At 44.8% G+C, this 21,378-nt stretch overlaps 1 protein-coding gene across 1 annotated transcript in view; it reads left to right on the forward strand.

Moving 5' to 3' along the window:
- LOC120836837 (arylsulfatase B-like) overlaps nt 1–20,629 on the forward strand; it is an 84,294-nt gene extending 63,665 nt beyond the window's left edge. The window contains exons 7-8 of the mRNA XM_040205919.1: nt 16,059–16,352; nt 20,154–20,629. Of these exons, the coding sequence (XP_040061853.1) occupies nt 16,059–16,352; nt 20,154–20,629 (770 nt within the window). The remainder of the gene's footprint in view (nt 1–16,058; nt 16,353–20,153) is intronic.
- Nucleotides 20,630–21,378: the final 749 nt, after the last annotated feature.

Consider the following 21,378-nt stretch of genomic DNA (forward strand, 5'->3'; position numbering starts at 1 on the left):
AATCAAGATGGCGGAGTGTTCCCCGTGTTGTCCTCGCCGTCAGCGCGGTGTGACAGGGTCGTCAGACAACAAATCGGGCAACACTGTTGCCGGGCGGCAGCATCATGTTGCCCGACTGTTGTTGTTGCCGCGATGTGACAGGGTCGCCGGCAACACGACTTCCCCGTGTTGCCGGATAGAGTTGTCCAACTGTCCCCTCAGTGTGACAGGGCCTTTACCCCTTGGCTCGACAGCCGGTTCGTTTTCCAGGAAGGAGGAGAGAAGGTTTTGGGCCGCGCTACGGGCATTCCCGCAATCTTGAGCCATTCCTGCCGCTCGTGCGTTGAACACGTGTTAGCACCGCGATTGCGAAAACGTCTTCGAAACGACCGCGGCGGCCGCGGAAAGGGGATTCCCCGGCAGTTGAATGACATGAAGGCAAATGCAGATCCCGGAGCAGTGGTCATGTTCCATGGGGATCCATCGCCGGCGCGACCTCGTTCGGATTGTGAGCTCCATTCCGGATCTGGTCAACTGATCCCGGCGCGCTCCAAAACACCCAGTGGAATTCGCCATCGGATCCAGATCGAGATCTGGAGCGGAAGCTAATCCAAAACGACCAGTGAAACATGTCGGTCTCAATCCCGATCGCCCAGTGAAATAGGCTCACTCCAGAAAAGTCGATCCCGGCGCGCTCCAAAACGACCAGTAGAATTCGCCATTAGATAGTGGCTGAGGGTCTAAACGTACGAATCAGGTGTCAAAGGCTATAAAAATCTCGGCCGCAATTTGCGACAGCGTTGAGATACACTGTCAGACGCGCTTTGTGCAAACGCAAAGGGTAGCCCAGGGGTGAGGCGACAGCGCACCCCCCCCCCCCCCCCCCCCCCCCCTTGAATTGCGGCGTGAGGTGGCGATTGCCAGAATTGCAAAGGCCGTAAGAAGGGAAAGAGAGCGCGCGCTTCCAGTTCGGCCGTGGTCAAACCTGTAATATGCAAGGTGGTGGTTGTTACTGTTTTTCGCTAAACAAAAACTGTTTAGTTTAGCGCGGGGATCTGTTACCACAAAGCATTTCTCGCGGAACCTGGACTTCAGCGCACAGCTTTTGGAGTACCGAGGACCCGAAACATGGTTTTCAAGTACGACGAGAAAAGAAGCGGTAGCACAAGGAACCCGAGGAGCGCGAGCGGACATTCCATCGCACGGGATAAGTGTGTTTCGGCGTCTCGCCGCAGCGAGGCGCCCGTGACGTGGATACCACAAAACACTCCACTCCGGCAAATCGTGCGCCGCTCCGCTTCCGGCCCGTGGGGGGAAATTTCCCCCTGTCAAATCTGGCGGGGGGAAACTTCCCCTCCCCGTCAAATCTCCCCCTCGCTACCTGCACGACGGCCTTGCTCTGCTCATCAGGTGTTTCCGGAGAGCCACTCACACGCTCTGTTGGCTGTCGGTCAATCGCTCAAGGCCTCCGCCGCTTTGGAAGGCCCGAAAACGGGAAAGGGAAGACTCGAGTGTGAGGGGGCAAGCCAGGCGAGCGCGCGTCGTGTCTGGTCGTGTCTAAAGTCACTGGATCCTGGGAAAGTAACGCCAAGCTCCCCGTGTGGTCGCCATCTTGGTTCGAGAAATGAGCAATTTCTACTTGGCCCCTCCGTTCTTGGTGAGCCGATCTAGATCCGCTGGTGACGGGTATAGTTTTATGGAGTGGTTTTTTGTATACCGAGATTATGCTAACCAAACACCGGTGAAACAAGCGTACACCGTCGTACCACCACCAGATGCTGTGTCGGTGCTTGGAGGCACTGAACAATAAGTTTACTGTATTTAGATACGCAAGAAGAACAATATAATTGTAAGAGATCCATGGAGATGGGCATGAATAATAAGTTGACTGCATACAGAGTGCCAAAGACTCTTATATTGGCGAGGAACGCCTCCAGTACGATGATGCTCCATGGTAATCTTGGCGCGACTCGTTTAGAACGACCCCCTGGAAGCTTCGAAGATTTCAATGGACCAAGATGGCGATTTCCATGGCAACGTAGACCGATTAGCCAATCGCCTTGCTAGGTTTGGGTCGTCTGTATGTTAGTACCCGTTTGTGTCCGGCTAGCAGGTAGGGAAGGCAATGGCGCTACTTTCCCAGGATCCAGTGACTTTAGTCGTGTCCAAGGTTAAAGAGAACTAGAGGAGGGGTAGTGAGCTCAGCGCGCGCTGATGACGGCCACACTTCGTGTCGACGGCTCGAGAGGGCGCCGCGAATGCATGGGCTGAATGAAACGGGTGGCCAGGACGGCTCGCATCGCATTTGCTGCGCGAATAAACACTATTTGTTGGAGCTTTTCGGCTCGTAATGTCTACCGGTTTAGGTCCGAACCACATAGAAGGAATCCGCGACAAAAAATTGACGCAATTCGTCTGGCCGAGTTCGCTTTGCGCGGCGTACGAAGCAGCAATGCGCGACCTGGAAGGCGAACACAGCGAGTTCAATTTCCTGGGCGGCGTTTCAAAACCAAAATGTTCGTGCAATCTTTTTTTTCTTTATGGCGGGTGGGTTGGTTAGGAGTCTCTCATTAGAAACAGGGTGAAGCTATTTAATGGTAAAGAAGTCCTTCAGTCGCGCGCATAAATTTCTAGTTGTAATATTGAGACAGGGGCATATTGATGTTTCCTATAGACATTTAAACAATCACGGCTCAAGCCTCAAGAACGGCATGCAATCGTTTTAACAGGGCATTCCTTTTATACCTAGTATTGAAACCGTGCATAGCTAGCCCTCAGGTTTAATCTCCTTTATTGATTTACCATTATGTGTCTCGTTAAGCCAATTTTAAAGAAATTTGTTGGGCAAATACTGCTAGACAAAAATAACTCGTGTGACAGCAAACCCTCTTATTTATACATGAATACACTTTTTATTAGTTAAACTCAGCAAAAACACAATACTGTAAACGACTTATTTTTCGCGGGCTCAATATTTCGTGATTTAGGTCGAAGCTAAAGTTTCGAAATAATTCGCGGGTTCTAATTTTCGTGACGCGGTGGGATCTCACTATAGGTTCCAATGTGTTTACATTTTACCGGAATTGTTCGCTGGACCTATTTTTCATCGGCACGGCACCTCCACAGAGACGATAGGAGTCGACGTCTCGGAGAAGAAGCTCCACTTCCTCGCTGCTGACGACGGGTCCTCCTTCAGCCATGCGGCCACAAAAATGAACAGTGTATACAACACCAGGCATGCTGTCTCGTGAAAAAATCACTACTGTCTAGGATAAAACTTCATTGGCACACATTTTAAGTTTACAACACACGAAACCACTGAGCCTCGGAATTCGGTGACGGCTCCAGTACTCGGAGAGGACACGCAGCGTGGGGTATTCTTCGGACACACAGGCACCATCAAACGCCCCGGTATCGGCTGCAGCCGGTGTGGTGCTGCCATTGCTGCTGCAGACATTTGGACAGGCAGTGTTTGGCCTTTTTTTAACGGCAACTGAGGAAGCATCGGCGTTTTTTCGTTTTCTCGTGGGCCTTGGCTGCGACGCTTTCTTTGATTGGTAGCTCGGAGCATTCGGAAGCAACGTCGGCACAACGCCCGGCAAGAGCTGCGGCTTTCCACGCGGAATGCGCACCTCGTCGTCGTTTATAATGTGAACGAAGTCTCGCGTTATAAACGGTGGCTCAAAATGAAGCTCACACACCGAACACGCTTCGGCCAGGAGCTTATCCTGGCGATGCAAGTTCCGTTCCCAAACTTTTCTTTGCTCGTCCTCCCTAGGTACGGAGAACAGCGACGGCTGCTCTCCTTTCCGCCACTGATAGCCGCTCTGGCACACCAGAGCGAAGCAGTGGCGTTGTCGAAGTCGATTCGGCATGGCTCTTCAGTGACCATAAACGACAGCAGACACGGCCCACGGGTAACACGGGGTAAAGAGCGGTTCAGAATGGGGGCCACGTCTAGCTGCCAAAAACGCAAGCCAGCTCTCCTCGCCCAGGGTCTTCGGAACGCTCGGAAGCGGTCGGATCCTACAGCCACTACGTCCGCAGGGCCACCGCGTACATCCGGGACCTTTTCGCACGCGCCATTTCACAGCAATGCATGGCGCGCCTCGGCGCCTGATCTCACTACCCCTTCTCTAGTTCGCTTTACCAAGGTCGTGTCATCTTCCAGCACTTCTGTGCATTGGATCGGATTCCCGCGGCTCTTGTTCGCAACGTACCTCGTATAGATAAACAAACCTGGTTGGTTTGGAGCTTAATAAAATAAAGGATATATTCTTAGTTCTCAGTGTTTCTACATACAACTAAAAATCTCACTGTTGCGCACTGCACTTTCTTTTTTCGAGCTACGAACGTGGATTTTTTCAAAGAAAGCTGAGCCGGGGCGGCCGAGACGCGCGCTTCGACACAGGAATCTCCCAAATCCACCCGAAGCCGGACCTTTTTGGCCTTCCTGCCGAGGTGATGGCGGTAGCAAGGTCGGCGATTTCGTGAGCCGCGGGAGATAGACAGGCATCAGGCACACCATCGGCAGGTGGCGTGTGATGTCAAGTCGGACGAGCACCGACGTCAAAGAGAAGCGGAGGAGGCGAGGAGGAAAGTCGTGAATTTGGCTTGGCCGGTGTCCAAACAGACATTCGACCGACGACTACCGGACGCTTCAACTTTGAAGATTTTTGCAGGAGTCGTGTGGCCTGACGATTTTTGTAGTAGCCTGTTTGGACAGGCCTTCATTCGTTGTCTGCCGCTCTACCTTTTCAATTTCGGCGGCCACTTCTCGTGGCGATCTGCCAGACTTTGTCAGTATAGAGGTTGCTATGTTCATACACATACGGCCAAGTGGAGATAATAAAGGGGGCTAATCGTTACGATAGGTCAAATGATTAAGCAAAAATTTGTTAATTAGCTTTTCTTTCTTGATTTGTGAAAGTATACATTCTTTTAATAGACAATTTGCTAGATCCCCCAAACGCCCCGGCCCGCACTCGAGGAATCATGGGAACGGTGTTTCTTCGATTCCGTAGTAATCGGTAATTTCGACCAATTCGATGCTTACACACTTTCGAGTGTAATCCGGAATCATCCTGAATGTCGTGGTCCAAAGACCTGTCGCATAACTTTTAAAATTTCTCGTCAATGTCAGAGTTTTTGATACTAGGCATGCCATCCACCCTTCTACCAAATACCATTGACTACCAATAGTGAAAACTCGAGCCAAAATACATGGGGTTGTCGGGAGACACAGAAGTGCTGCCATCTCTCGGTGTGGGATGGTAAACTACTCGCTCGAAATTAAAAGGAGAACAGTCATTCACTACACTATTTTTTCTCTTCACACTATCATGAATTATGAATATATGGCAAATCGGTGTGCCGATTTCAATTGAGCAAAAGCTGATACACGGTATTTCTGATAATGAGGTGCGCTTCATATTAGCACGAAGTATTTAGATTATATAGACCTATTTATTACACCTGGTACAAATGACCTATTGGCAATTAGTGACTTTCTAGTAAATTGACAGTTTATGGACCACTCTAAAGGCTATGGCTGTTACTAGCTGTAGTGACTGGCTCTTTGCAGTTAGAAATAAAGCACAGCAATTCAATTATAATTATTTTAAATCGTATGAGATTCACTTCCAATCAGCCTGGAAATGCTACACGACGTAGTAATTACAGCCAGTTAATGCTACACTGGCTGTTTAACGAAGAGCCAGTATTTATAAGGAAGTAGAAATAGTGTCCGGTTCAGTTTTACCTGTCGTTTTGGGGGCCTGGTTAGCCTCTAATGGCTGCAATTACTATTGGATTATATTTCTGAGTTATTTGAACGAGTATAAACTAGATTGCCTTCCAAGAACTATCAATGGCTCTGGGCCAATATCCTAAGCCATTTCGGGGCATATAGACCAAGCAGCTGTTTATTAGGTAGTTCCATTTGTGATAGACTTTATTGACCATTAGTGACCATCGTGATATTTGTAATGTTATGTCTCAGATTGGATTTGAATGACTGTTATTTGATATTTGATTTCATTTCCTAATTATATGACGGATTTCGTTCCAATGACTATTTGTAACTGTTTTGAGTTATTTGATTGCGCGCCGCCTGAGGTGGCTTTAAATGGCTAATTTTGGCTTTTTGATCAAAATTTGACATGATAGATATGTAGTTCAAATGAATTCTAGTTACTTTTAATGACTTTTGGCCAATATTTTGAGTTCTTTCATTGTGTGCAGACTGAGCTGGCTTCATATGGCTATTATCGGCTACGTGATCATGTGTCTAAATTATATGGCAGATTTGGGGTCCAAATTACTTCCGTGACTAACGGTCACTTTTTCAACTTATTTGTTGTGTGCAGACTGAGTTGGCTTCCAATGGCTATATTGGCTATACATTCATATTTAGAATTATATGGCAGATTTAGGGTCCATATGACTTCTAGTGATTGTCCATGATTATCAGTCCCTATTTCGAGCTATTTGATTGTGTGAAGACTGAGTTGGCTTCATATGGGTATTATTGACTATATGATTATATTTATAAATTATATGGCAGATTCGGAGTTCAAATGACTTATACTGACTATAAATGACTATTGGTCAGAATTTTGAGTTATTTAATTGTGTGCGGGCTGAGTTGGCTTCCAATGGCTACTATTGGCTATACAATCATATTTTTTTATTTATACGGCAGATTCGGGGTCCAAATGAATTCTAGAGACTTTCAATGGCTACTAGTCACTATTTCGACTTACCTGATTGTGTGCAGACTGATTTGGCTTCATATGGCTATTATTGGCTATATTATAATGTTTATAAATTATATGACAGATTTAGGGTCCAAGTGATTTCTAGTGACTATCAATGATGATCAGCGACTATTTCGACTTATTTGATTTTATGCAGGCTGAGTTGACTTCCAATGGCTATTATTGGCTACACGCATCTGTTATTGACCTGTTTGGCTCGAATTGCCAAAAAATGACTATTAGTGCTTATTGGTCGCAATATTCTGCTATTCTATACTTATGAATGAAAATGGCTTTAAGTGGCTATTGTTAGCAATTGCTTAACATATTAACAGTATCACCTTAAATCGCTTCAGAATGAACATTAGTGACATTTAGTGACATAGTATTCATGATGTTTTGAATATGAATGGATTCAACTGTCTACAATTATTGGCTATGGGCAGTTCTTGGCCAAATTGGCTTGAAATGGGTATACATGTGTATCAGCGACTATTATTGGCAATTTATGCATGAAGTGTGTATAGATTTGGATGACTTCAACTGGATAGTATTGGCTATAGGCATCTATTCTTGACCTGGCTGGCTTTGATTGGCTATTATTGGCTATAATCATCTGTTCCTGACTTGGGTGGCTTGAATTGGCTACAAATGGCTTAAAGTGACTAGTATTTATAATTAGCAGCTATTTCTTTGTCTACAAACTGAAATGGCTTCATGTGGCTAGTTTTGGCTATCACAATATATTTTTTACCAGACTGGCTTCAAATGGCTATGAATGGCTATTCGTGGATCTGGTTGACAATTCTATGCTTTTTCAGTGATTATGACTGAATATGACTTCAAATGGCTATTATTGGCTATTAGCATGTATTTTTGTTAGATTGGCTTAAAATGGCTATACATGGCTATCAGCAACTATTATTTACAATTTATGCAATGGGAGTCTATATAGATTCGAATGACTTCAACTGGATATTATTGGCTGTAGGCATTAATTCTTGACTTGGTTGGCTTGGATTGGCTATAATTATCTGTTCCTGACCTGGGTGGCTTGAATTGGCTACAAATGGCTTAATGTGGCTAGTATTTATAATTAGCAACTATTTCTTTGTCTACGAACTGAAATGGCTTCATGTGGCTAGTTTTGGCTATTACCATATATTTTTTACCAGACTGGCTTCAAATGGCTATGAATGGCTATTAGTGGATATAGTTGACAATTCTATGCTATTTCAGTGATTATGACTGAAAATGACTTCAAATGGCTATTATTGGCTGTTAGCATGTATATTTGTTAGATTGGCTTAAAATAGCTATACATGGCTATCAGCAACTATTATTTACAATTTATGCAATTGGAGTCTATATAGATTCGAATGACTTCAACTGGATATTATTGGCTATAGGCATCAACTCTTGACTTGGTTGGCTTGGATTGGCTATTATTGGCTATAATCATCTGTTCCTGGCCTGGGTGGCTTGAATTGGCTACAAATGGCTTAAAGTGACTAGTATTTATAATTAGCAGCTATTTGTCTACAAACTGAAATGGCTTCATGTGGCTAGTTCTGGCTATTACCATCTATTTTTTACCAGAACGGCTTCAAATGGCTATGAATGGCTATTCGTGAATATCTATTGAATGGCTATGCATGGCTATTCTTAATTATCCATTGAATGGCTATGAATGGCTATTCATAAATATCCACAATTATACATGCTATAACCATTGCTTGCCCATTGAAGCAAATCTGGTTAAAAATGAATGATATTAGACAACAACAGCTACTAAAAGCAAGTCCGGTTAGTTAACACTAAAATTGCTCATAGCTATCAAGACTAGCCTCTAATAGCCATTTGTAGCTATTTCCAGCCAATTCGATAAATAATAAATGCTTATACTCAATAGTAGCCACTTGAAGCCAGTTTCGTCCATAAACACTGAAATAGCACATAATTGTCAATTATACTCTCTAATAGCCATTGCAAGCCATTTGAAGCAAATCTGGCCAGAAATGGATGTCAATAGCCAAGAATAGCCACTAAAAGCCATTCCAGTTAGTAAACATAAAACCTGCTTATAAATATGAACACTAGTGACGACTAGCCATTTGTAGCAATTTTAAGCCAATCTAAATGCTTATAGCCAGTAATAGCCACTAGTAGCCAGTTTCATCCAAAAATACTGAAATAGCACATAATTGTCAATTATACTCACTAATTGCCATTGCTAGCCATTTGAAGCCAATCTGGTCAGAAATAGATAAGAGTCAACAATAGCCACTAAAAGCCATTCCAGTTAGTAAACATAAAACCTGCTGATAAATATCAACACGAGTCACTAGTAGCCATTTGTAGTAATTTTAAGCCAATCTAAATGCTTATAGCCAGTAATAGCCACTTGTTACCAGTTTCATCCAAAAATACTGAAATAGCACATAATTGTCAATTCTACTTACTAATAGCCATTGCTGGCCTTTTGAAGCCAATCTGGTCAGAAATAGATGACAAGAGCCAACAATAGCCACTAAAAGCCATTCCAATAAGTAAATTTCATAAAACCTGCTTATAAATATGAACACTAGTCACTACTAGCCATTTGTAGCAATTTAAGCCAATCTAAATGCTTATAGCCAGTAATAGCCACTTGTAGCCAGTTTCATCTAAAAATACTGAAATAGCACACAATTGTGAATTATACTCTCTAATAGCCATTGCAAGCCATTTGAGGCAAATCTGGCCAGAAATGGATGCTAATAGCCAACAATAGCCACTAAAAGCCATTCTTGTTAGTAAACATAAAACCTGCTTATAAATATCAACACTAGTCACTACTAGCCATTTGTAGCAATTTCAAGCCAATCTAAATGCTTATAGCCAGTAATAGCCACTTGTAGCCAGTTTCATCCAAAATACTGAAATAGCACATAATTGTCAATTATACTCACTAATTGCCATTGCTACCCATTTGAAGCCAATCTGGTCAGAAATAGATGATAAGGGCCAACAATAGCCACTAAAAGCCATTCCAGTTAGTAAACATAAAACCTGCTTATAAGTATGAACACTAGTCACTACTAGCCATTTGTAGCAATTTTAAGCCAACCTAATTGCTTATAGCCAGTAATAGCCACTTGTAGCCAGTTTCATCTAAAAATACTGAAATAGCACATAATTGTCGATTATACTCACTAATTGCCATTGCTAGCCACTTGAAGCCAATCTGGTCAGAAATAGATAAGAGCCAACAATAGCCACTAAAAGCCATTCCAGTTAGTAAACATAAAACCTGCTGATAAATGTCCACACGGGTCACTACTAGCCATTTGTAGCAATGTTAAGCCAATCTAAATGCTTATAGCCAGTAATAGCCACTAGTTGCCAGTTTCATCCAAAAATACTGAAATAGCACATAATTGTCAATTCTACTTACTAATAGCCATTGCTAGCCATTTGAAGCCAATCTGGTCAGAAATAGATGACAAGAGCCAACAATAGCCAGTAAAAGCCATTCCAGTAAGTAAACATAAAACCTGCTTATAAATATGAACACTAGTCACTACTAGCCATTTGTAGCAATTTAAGCCAGTCTAAATGCTTATAGCCAGTAATAGCCACTTGTAGCCAGTTTCATCCAAAAATACTGAAATAGCACACAATTGTCATTTATACTCTCTAATAGCCATTGCAAGCCATTTGAGGCAAATCTGGCCAGAAATGGATGCTAATAGCCAACAATAGCCACTAAAAGCCATTCTTGTTAGTAAACATAAAACCTGCTTATAAATATCAACACTAGTCACTACTAGCCATTTGTAGCAATTTTAAGCCAATCTAAATGCTTATAGCCAGTAATAGCCACTTGTAGCCAGTTTCATCCAAAAATACTGAAATAGCACATAATTGTCAATTATACTCACTAATTGCCATTGCTACCCATTTGAAGCCAATCTGGTCAGAAATAGATGATAAGGGCCAACAATAGCCACTAAAAGCCATTCCAGTTAGTAAACATAAAACCTGCTTATAAGTATGAACACTAGTCACTACTAGCCATTTGTAGCAATTTTAAGCCAATCTAATTGCTTATAGCCAGTAATAGCCACTTGTAGCCAGTTTCACACAAAAATACTGAAATAGCACATAATTGTCGATTATACTCACTAGTTGCCATTGCTGGCCACTTGAAGCCAATCTGGTCAGAAATAGATAAGAGCCAACAATAGCCACTAAAAGCCATTCCAGTTAGTAAACATAAAACCTGTTGATAAATATCCACACGGGTCACTACTAGCCAGCAATTTTAAGCCAATCTAAATGCTTATAGCCAGTAATAGCCACTAGTAGCCAGTTTCATCCAAAAATACTGAAATAGCACATAATTGTCAATTATACTTACTAATAGCGATTGCTAGCCATTTGAAGCCAATCTGGTCAGAAATAGATGATAAGAGCCAACAATAGCCACTTAAAGCCAGTCCAGTTGGTGAACACAAAAATCACTCATAACTATCAACAGTAGTCATTAATAGCCATTTGTAGCCAAATTAAGCCATTGCAATAAAAATAAATGTTTATAGCCAGTAATAGCCACTTGTGGCCATTTTCATCCATAAACACTGAAATAGCCCATAATTGTCAATTATACTTACAAATAGCCATTGCTAGCCATTTGAAGCCAATGTGGTCAGAAACAGATGCTAATAGCCAACAATAGCCCCTTAAAGTCGTTCCAGTTAGTAAACACTAAAACACCCATAAATATCAACACTAGTCACTAATAGCCATTTGGAGCCATTTCAATCAAATTTATCTAAAATTTGATTCATAAGCCAATAATAGCCGCTTGAAGCCATACTCATTTTTAGGTACCAAAATAGCACGTAATTGTTTAATGATCTCATCAGTATACATCAGCAGCCTTTTCAATTCAATCTGGTCAAAATAATTACAAATAGCCAACATTATCCACTTGACGCCATTCCATTTCGTAAATATAAAAATAGCTCAAGCAATAGTTATAAAATAATATATAATAGCGCTCTTTCCTGTCTCTCGTTCTTCTCTCCGTCGCCCTTGCGCTATTTTTTAATTATAATTATAATCAAGCAATAGTTATGTACTAATAGCAGTTTGTAGCCATTTGCAGCCAATATATTCGGAAATAGCTGCATATAGCCAATAATAACCACTTGAAGCCATTCTCATTCATAAACACCCAGGCAGCAGGTAATTGCTATTATACTGACTAACATCCATTAGTAGCCATTGAGCCAATTCTAATCGCAACAATAGCCACCTGAAGTCATTCCAGTTTATAAACAGAAATAGCTCAGTTTTCATTACTCATTAATATTTGTAGCCATATCTATCAAATATATATAAAAGTGGAGGCTGATAGCCAATAATAGCCAGTTGAAACCATGTGCATTCACCAACGCCGAAATGGGTAATTGTCAATTATCTCATCAATAGCTATTGGCAGTCGTTTAAGGTCAATATGGTCAAAGAAGATGCTATTAGCCAACTAAAGCTACTTGAAGCCGTTCATAAGAGTAAGCACACAAAAAAATCACATAATTACCAATATTAATCCCTTCTAGTCACTTGGAGTCATTTCAAGTCGGTCTCATAAAAAATTGATGCCTATTGTCAATTATGGTCACTTGGAGCCAAGGGCATCTAATAAGACAGGTTTCGGTAGGAGTAAAACAAATAAATCAACAAGCTCAGAAAAGGTTAATAATTATTTAGATTGTACAAAATCGCCGTACAAGTCCTGACTGGTCTATACAACACACTGCATTTTGACATCAAAATACCAAGAGGTCCAATATCACGAGCTTATGCTGCCTATGCTCCATCAAAAAATGGGAATATTTTGTAGACTTTCAATTTCTCTAGTGAGTCAGACCCACTATATTCATTTCCGGGGAAAGTGGCGAGTTGTCCACTCCACACCGCCAGGATCGCTTTCTACTTCCGTCTCCCATTTTAGACCGGAGTTTCCTGTATTATTCTCAACGGTATTTGCTTCTACCTTTCTAAGCTGAAGAAATTTCTTACAATAATATCATTATCATAGAGCTTCAAAGGCGCTCACATTAGGATAGAAACGCTAAAAAATGCTATAAACAACCCCGCTTTCTCTGAGCGAAATATTTGTTGTGGTCGTTGTGAATTCCCGGCACTTTAAGCGATTCCTGATAAAACAGCAATCACGAAAATGACAGTGTAAGGGATTTCCCCAGCTGAGCCAGGTTGAAAGGTGTGAAAGAACATGCTATGTATGCCATTGCGACGAAGAAATTCCACCCAAAATTTTTGGTTCAGCATCTCTTTAAGCAATGCCAAACGTAACGCTTGCATTGCTTAATGTCACAACTCAGACTGCGTTTTTTGGTCTAAACATATGTTTCGGAATCCTTTTTTGTTGAGCAGCCTCCATGAGCTGCGGTGACTGGCTCTCCGAGTGTTGTGCGAGAAAGTAGACGCGCGGCTTTCTTTAAAGTGGAGATAGTCATTATGGTCTTCACAAACATCGTGAAATTGCCTTTTCCGCTTCGGTTTCAAAACGATAACAAACATGGCTGCCGGCGTCTGCAGCGAGCACTGCATTTTATCACACCGCGTAACTCCTTGAGTTCGTCTGTAGTTATCAGTGCCAGTTCTTTCGCGTTAACCGAATTGTTCAGAGGAAGATCTCAACCATAGCCTCCTGGCAGATCGCCACGAGAAGCGGCTGCCGAAATCGAAAAGGTAGAGCGGCCGACAACGGATGATAGGAGAGCCACGTTACGGGCGCCCTGATGCGGCGAGACACCGAAACATACATCTCCCGAGCGATGAAATGTCCGCTCGTGCTCCTCGCGTTCCTCGCGCTACCGCTTCTTTTCTCGTCGGGTTTCAAAAGCATGTTTCGGGTTCTCGCCGCTGCCAAAGCTGTGCGCTGACCTCCAGGTTCCCCAAAAATGCTCTGTGCTACCAGATCCTCGCGCTCCAAATCTGCAACCGGGCACCCTATGGCTCCGTCGCCCAACTGCCAGGCCTTGTGAGTATAGACGAGGCTATGTCTCAACCGACGTTGTTTGCAGAAAACAACTCTCGCAAGTACACGCCTTCGGAAGCGCTGTGCGGGAGCTTGTTTTCATAGCGGGACCGGCGTAAGCATATAACGTCTCACGTCAAATATTTTGCTCGATCTGGGTTGATTTGTTCGCTTGCGCGTTTTGATGCCGAATCAATGTGTCGGTTGTAAAAGCGGCCCCTACTTTGAGAATCGTGCAACTGTCGTCATTGCGACCTATGGTTTTAGTTCTGAGAGTTAACTTACACAGGGAAGAATTTGCGAGCCACTTCGCTGGAAGCAGTCGGGTGTACTATCGGGGAAAAATGAAATGCGAACAGAGGAGCGCGTGGCTCGCGGTACAGGCTGCGCCGCCTGGAAGTGAGCCTAGGAGCGAGGGTGCATGGCCTACTCCGACGTGTTCACGCCCCTCCCTCTGCGCTCCCCAAGCTTCAGCAGTGCGCCTCTTAGTGCGCTGAAAGCTATCACCGCTATCTTAGCTGGCTCAGCGCGTGCGGTGCAAAGAAGCTGGCCGCACTTGCCGAGCAAGCAAAGATAGCGGTGACAGCTTTCAGCGCACTGAGAGGCGCACTGCCGAAGCTGGGGGAGCGCCAATCGAGGGGCGTGAACACATCCAAGTAGGCCACGCACCCTCGCCCCTAGGTTCACTTCCAGGCGGCGCAGCCTGTACCGCGAGCCACGCGCTCCTCTGTTCGCATTTCATTTTTCCCCGATAGTACAAGTTTTTTTTATTCGGAAGGCCCGTAGCACTCAAGTTTTGAGCAGTGTACATGGTTTTGCTGGAGCCAATATTCTTAGGTCGAGTTTTAATTGTGCGGCATGAGGCTGATTCACCTGGCTCGCGAACACTATGCAAAAGCAAAAAAAGGTGAAAGACTGTATATTTATTTTGATACATTTTTGTAGTAATTTAGGTCGCTTTCCATCGCGCACCAACAAACGCTGAGAGACACTTGTATTGGACTGTGGCTCGTGCCTCATGAAACGCTAGCAAGCAGACAATTTTAGGCGGGAGAGGAATGCGGAGGGTAAGTTTGTCTGCTTCCTTGGCAGGGGTTCTGGTGACGTCATTGGCTCTGATTGGCTCTGATCGAAGGATAGTGGGTAGACCTCAAGGCAACTTGCTTTGTGGTCTACCCACTATCCTTCAATCAGAGCCAATCAGAGTTCGGTGTTCTGACGTCACCACAACCCCTGCAAAATAAGCAGACGAACTTGCGCTCCGAATAGCAGACGAACGCAAGCGATGGTGGACGCCGACGCTCCGCTTACATGGTCGAGTTTTGCTGGTATAAGCAGACGATCATAAACGGTAGTGCAATAGCAATCGATGCGGGAGGCTGCCGCGCGTGTGCTCGCACGACTAGAGGCGGTGTCAGATGCCAGACTAGACGCACCGGACATCGTGACAGGGAGGCACTAACTAGGCTTGCGAATGTGTTCGGCCGAGCAGCCAAGCAAATCCAGTAGTGATGGGTGGGGCCACTGATCTGTGGGCAGGGTTTATAGCGGGCCGTGACCTTCACATAAATGGCGTCTAGTGGCCTAAATATTGCGCGAATGTTTTTTTTTTCTCTTGGATAAATAAACAAATACATACGTGTCTCAATACGTTTCTCAAAAATTTCATTTCAGTGTCTCTTTAACGCTAGTTCAGACATTTGCATTTGGGTGTGACAATTTGAGCTAAAACGTCTTCCGCTGCACTATGGCAAGTTGCGCGGGCATCGGTTACCATAGCAAACATCTTGCCATAAGCAGTCACTGGCGGTCGTTCATGACCCAGTCGTTCATAATTGATCGCGAATATCTGAACAAGCCTTTCTCGTTTCCATAATGTTGTTCCTCGAATTGCTACACGTATTTATAAATAACCCTTCACATAAAGTGATTATGAGAAGTGCAAAACCAGTAGGCAGACGAGCTGGTTAAGGATCCACATGGTAACCCTGGAGCGAGGGGACGAAGAAGGGGACGGACAGACACGAAACTAGGAGTTTCGTGTCAGTCCATCACTTTTCTGTCCCTGGGCACCAGAGTTACCGTGTCTATGAGAAGTGTATCGATAACAGCCGTTATTTATAAAGGTGGGAGTAAGAGAATACATTTGCTCACTTTAAGTGGAATAGGCTGTAAAGTGAAACATTTATCTTTGTTTGTTTTTTGTTATACACGTTTGGTTAAAGATACAGGCGTCCAGTTTGTTTGACGGGGCCAAAATGATCGCGCAGGAATGGTGGACGCTCTAGACGAGTCCATCGGGGAGGTGTTCCAAGCACTGGGCGACGCCGGCATTCTGGAGAATACAATCATCGTGCTCAGCTCCGACAACGGAGGGCTCCCGATAGGTTTTCAATCGAATCGGGGCTTCAACTTCCCCCTGCGTGGCGGAAAGGGCACCCTCTGGGAAGGAGGCTGCAGAGCGACGGGTTTCATCTGGAGTCCCCTGCTCAAGCGCAAGGGCGTCGCCTCGGACCAGATGATGCACGTCACCGATTGGCTTCCTACCCTCTACTCGGCAGCCGGTTCGTTTTAGTACCTAGCATGGAACAGGTGTTTCACTGTTCCGTGTAGCGCCTTATATTCGCCCATACATCAAGAGTGATCCCAAAGTAGCAGCAAATGACGCCACAGAAGCCGGTGTTATTTAGGGTGAGAAAATTGGCTGAGAATGGCGGGAGGACTCATATTTGTCTTTTTAGACTTAGGCTAGGTGGCGCAAGTTACCGCTCGTTACAATGTCTATTGCCAGTAACATCCATCCATTCATCCATCCTGAGCGCTGATCCTGAGTGTCATGCTGCGGGATGTCGCGATCCTCGCGGTTGGCGCTAGAAATCCGCGTACAAGGTACGGGCTGGCACGAGAGCGTCGCTGACGTTCCAGCGTCCCAACTACCGACAGCCGAATCTTCCGTCGACTGTCAAGCTGGGGAGCGAACTTGCGCCGCATTCGCTTCGGCCACTGCGACACCGCTAGGATCGTTGCCGGCGACAGCGCGACATTTCTGAAGCGTCATCGGGCAGGAATCGAGGGACCACTTTTCTGGAGGGGATAAACTCACCAGTCGGAGACACTTTCCAAGGCACCTTATGTGGAGCGCAAGTTCGTCTGCTTCTTTTGTAGGGACTGTGGTGACGTCAGAACGCCCAGCTTTGATTGGTTCTGGTCGAAGGATAGTGGGCAGACCTCAAGGCAGCTTGCTTTGAGGTCTACCCCCTACCCTTCCATCAGAGCTAGTCAGAGCTCGGCGTTCTCACGTCACCACAACCCCTGCAAAAATTAGCAGACGAAGTTGCGCTACGCACAGTTTTAAGCCGACACAGCTCTATGGGCGAGGTTTTCGCAGGGGATCCCGCGCTCTGTGGCATGTAAGCTTAGCGGGGGAAAAATTAGTTTTTTTTTTTTTTACGTGACACCATTGCGTCACAGTGAGACGTGGCGTCACCGAACCCGACGTCGCAATTTCGCCCCTAAATTTAACGGTAAATTTTCACTCCGCTAAATTCGAAGGGGGGGGGGGGTACTTTAGGGTCGCGTGACGTCACGGTGTCCAGCGATGTCATTGTGTCACGTGACCTCACATCGTTTCGTGACGCCAGAGTGTCACGTGACGACCGAGGGACCGCGGGAGATCGCCGCCCGCCGCGATTGGTCAGCGATCCGGAGCTGCAGCCAATCGCAGCCGGGCAGTGTGATGTCCGGGTGTCGATTGGCCCCGCTTGGTCCGGCCGCGTAGATTAGGGCCCCCTGACGGCACTGTGTCTCGTGTGAACCTCGTCCGCTAACCTAGCGGGACGCAAATCCGCGAAATTTAAACGCGGCAGGCAACTGTGTGCGCCGGACTGTGGCGCCTCGGCTGTCGCCGCAATTTATCGCCTGGAAAGGTGTCGGTCAAGCGGGAATTAATCGCTTTTCTCACGAGCCGTAGTAGTCGCGCTGCTCAGCCATCTTACGGAAGACGTGCGTGGTTCGCTACAGACGTGTATGTGACAGAACTGTATCGTACTCACTGCAGACAGGCCTCGAGAAGCGCGTTTGCTTCATACATATAGGCCTGTTCCGAGCACGTATAAAGACCGTTTTTGGTCTGACCAACGGAACGGGGTCGCCGTGCCACAAAGACACATCCCTCAAACAAAGCCCACACACCTTTTTTTTTTGTGATGAATTAGCGGCATGTCTGCGAAGAGACGCTCTGCTCGTATAATGGGTAAATGCGAAAAATATCTATAGCAAAACAAAAAATAGGGCGTCGTCGATTCCGGCGGTTCGCTCTAAAATCGACCGGAAAAGTCGACGCCTGCACGTGGCGATATCAAATTTTAATTTTCGGACGCAAATTGCCGGAATGAGTGATTGTTTGTTCGGAGGGACAGCTGTGGCTCTACTCTCGGAATATATATTTTTTAACGCACGCTAAAAATATGTGATGTACAATTAGGTTTTACGAAACGAGGGTGGAGAATAAAAATAAAGGTCAGTTAAAAATCGAGATTCCCATGTTTATTTAAGTAAGAGTTGTTTTATCATGATGATTAAAATCAAACCTTTCCCGAAAGAATAATGGCGACAGTTATACTTTTATTTACCATACTTCTATCGGTTGGTGCTTTCTTTCTGCGTGCATTTGTTTTTATTTAAATCAAATAATTATCGAGAAAGAAATATTTAAATCAAGCTGAACACGAGCAAAAATCAGAGGTCTTTTGAGCAATCAAAGCGCTGAGCTTTATTCCTACCTTTAAAAATACCAATTGTATTAAATAATCATTACTTTTGAGTTACGGTGATTTAAATGAAATTAATGTGATTTAAATAAAATAAGTATGATTGAAATAAAATAAATCTGGTTTAAACCAAAGAAATTTGGTTGATTAGATTTTTTATTATTATTTTTCCACCCTAAAATATTACAATACCCAAGGTTTTGTTTTAAAATTATGTTGGAGCCTAACATCTGCCACTTCTCTGACAATATCAACACTCTATAAACTAGTCCATCTTCCCAAGGACCTTATTTTCGCGAGTTTTGCGACTCGAAATATACCGCGAGAAATTATTCACGCGAAAATAACCCCATTTGGCATCGATTTCGTAGCCTACCCCTCCCTATCCCGAGATTTTGTGCCCGCTAAAAAATTCCCCGAACTCGCACTTCGCAAAATATTCTCGAACTATTCGAGGCCGCGAAAATAAAGTCGTCTTCAATACGCGATGTAATCAATACTAACCCAATTCACCTTATAGAAAAAAAAAAGTGGCGCCCCCTGGTCGAACACACGGTTCGAGAATTCCGAGGATCAAACAATGCGGCGAAGCAGGAAAAGGGAGAAAAAAACGTCTTTGATCGAATTTGGGGGCAAAACGATAGGCCACAATAAGCACAACAAGTACTTTGGGGGATCCCAATGTATACTGCATCTCATAAACATATACAGCGCTGACAAAGGCATGGGCGCGAGCGCTTGGCGTTGGAAAGTGCCTTTGATCCGACCAATACCCTTTTATCCCGGTTACTAACCAGCGCGCTCCACTTCGTTAATTTTCGTATACCAGAAGCATTCTGCTGAATCACGCAGAATGTCTTAACTGCAGACATGTTTGAAATGGAGTATAGGTCACTGCGGCTAGCAGCATTTATCTTCTCTGGTCGAGGGCACGGAGTCGGATATGTGCATAAGCGTGGACACAGTGGGCGTCGCAACTGCCAGATGAAGTCCTCCCTTTCTCCTGGTTGCAAGCGACGCCACCAGATATGGCTCCTCAATGTGTAGCTGATGGCAACCTGTCGCGTGCCAGGTTTCCTATGCCTCTCTATGGAAGATATGCTGGTTTTTAAGGTAGTTTTTTGTGTGGGCTACGTGATGCAGAACTTGGCACTTGCGCTACCCGTGTTGCGCAGACACTGCTTCGTCATTGACTCTGGTTTCGTGCCTCACCGGTGGCAATTTTTATGAGCATGTTGAAGCGGAGAGATCTCTGGCGCTGTGTTCAAGCCAGCGTCCGTCAATGTCAGAGCAGGCGCCACGAGCGGAAAAAGCACGCGGCCAGTTGCCATGGGGATGAGAAACTTTTTTTCCCCTCAGTTCCCCCGTCTGGACTGCGTAGACGGTGTTGGCTAAGGCTACACGGGCGCACGCCAAGAGGACTTAATCTGGTCGTTAGCGTCGCCGCGTTAGCCGTGATTTGAGATCCTCAACTGCATATATCTTACACCGTGGCCTAGGGTTCGCTTGCGCAGGCTTGAGCACGTGCCCGCGTGCTTTCATAGCAGAACCTCCTCACCCGCCGATTTCCGAGAATGGTCCCTTGTTCACTCACAGGAGAAGATCCCCTGTCGCTGGGAAAGCTGGACGGCACAGATATGTGGGCGCCCTTGTCCCTCGGATACGCGTCACCGCGCTATGAGATCCTGTACAACATCGATCCGATCAACAACAATTCGGCTCTTCGTTACACCAACTACAAGCTGGTCCTCGGTAGAACCAACGACGGGCAGTACGATCCGCGATTTCTGACCACAGGGGGCTCGCGTCCCTATGACGACCTGGACCTCCTCATGGTCCAGTCCACAGCGGCCAGGGTTCTGAGGGACGTTCGCAACAAGGGAGACCTCCAGTTTCCCGACCAGTGGCGGGAGAAGGCGACGCTCGACTGCGGCAACAAAGTGCCCAAGAACTTCGTGTCCTTGGATCCGCCGTACTTGTTCGACCTGGCCAGCGACCCCTGCGAGATCAACAACATTGCCAGTTCGCAGGCAGGGGTAACTTCTTTTCATTTTGTTTGCTGGAATTTATAATTCTTACCACCATCGGTCTGACTTTGTAATTCGCCACCAGAAGCCAAACGATCCAGGCCTAAATTTGACCCTCAAAGACTTGGTCTAAAAAAAACTTAATTTGTTATTGGTAATGCAGAAGTACCTTTTCCTATATATTTTTGCAATAACTATTTTTTCTTGCGACACATTGAATTTTCCGGCAAACAAGTACCAAGGGGTAGAAGACACGACTTTTTTTAAGAAACGTTTGAAACAAAATTTCAAAAATAAGTTACCCTTTTTTTTTGTAGGTCATAATATTATTCTAAATTATTTCGTGTGTTTTGTTACGCATTTCCAAGTGTTTTTAAGGGTGGGTGCGTTGAACAAGTCATAAAAATTAACCTCTATCTTAAAAGCACGCTACCATCTGAAGACTTGAAACTTGTGTTAATAGTAAAAGATACGAAATATATCAGAAATATATTTTGATAAAAAAAATTGTTAATATGCGTCTTAAGATAAATGAACAATTTCAAACATATAGGAAAATATTATGTTAAAATATCAAAAACATGGTCGGTCTAGAAATATGTATCTCAACAGTTAAGCCGGGGTTACACTCCTCATACATCATACAAAAGACAGTCTGCAAACATGAGTGACCACAATATCCGTGGTTCGAATGCCGAATGCCAAGTTTCGCCTTGAACTCATTGCCCCGCGGCATTCGAAGCACGGATCTCGCGGTGGCTTGCGTTCAATTCTGTTTGCAGACTGTCCTTCGT

The sequence above is a fragment of the Ixodes scapularis genome, unplaced genomic scaffold (assembly GCF_016920785.2).
Source record: "Ixodes scapularis isolate PalLabHiFi unplaced genomic scaffold, ASM1692078v2 PGA_scaffold11__112_contigs__length_91849675, whole genome shotgun sequence".
NCBI lineage: Eukaryota > Metazoa > Arthropoda > Arachnida > Ixodida > Ixodidae > Ixodes > Ixodes scapularis.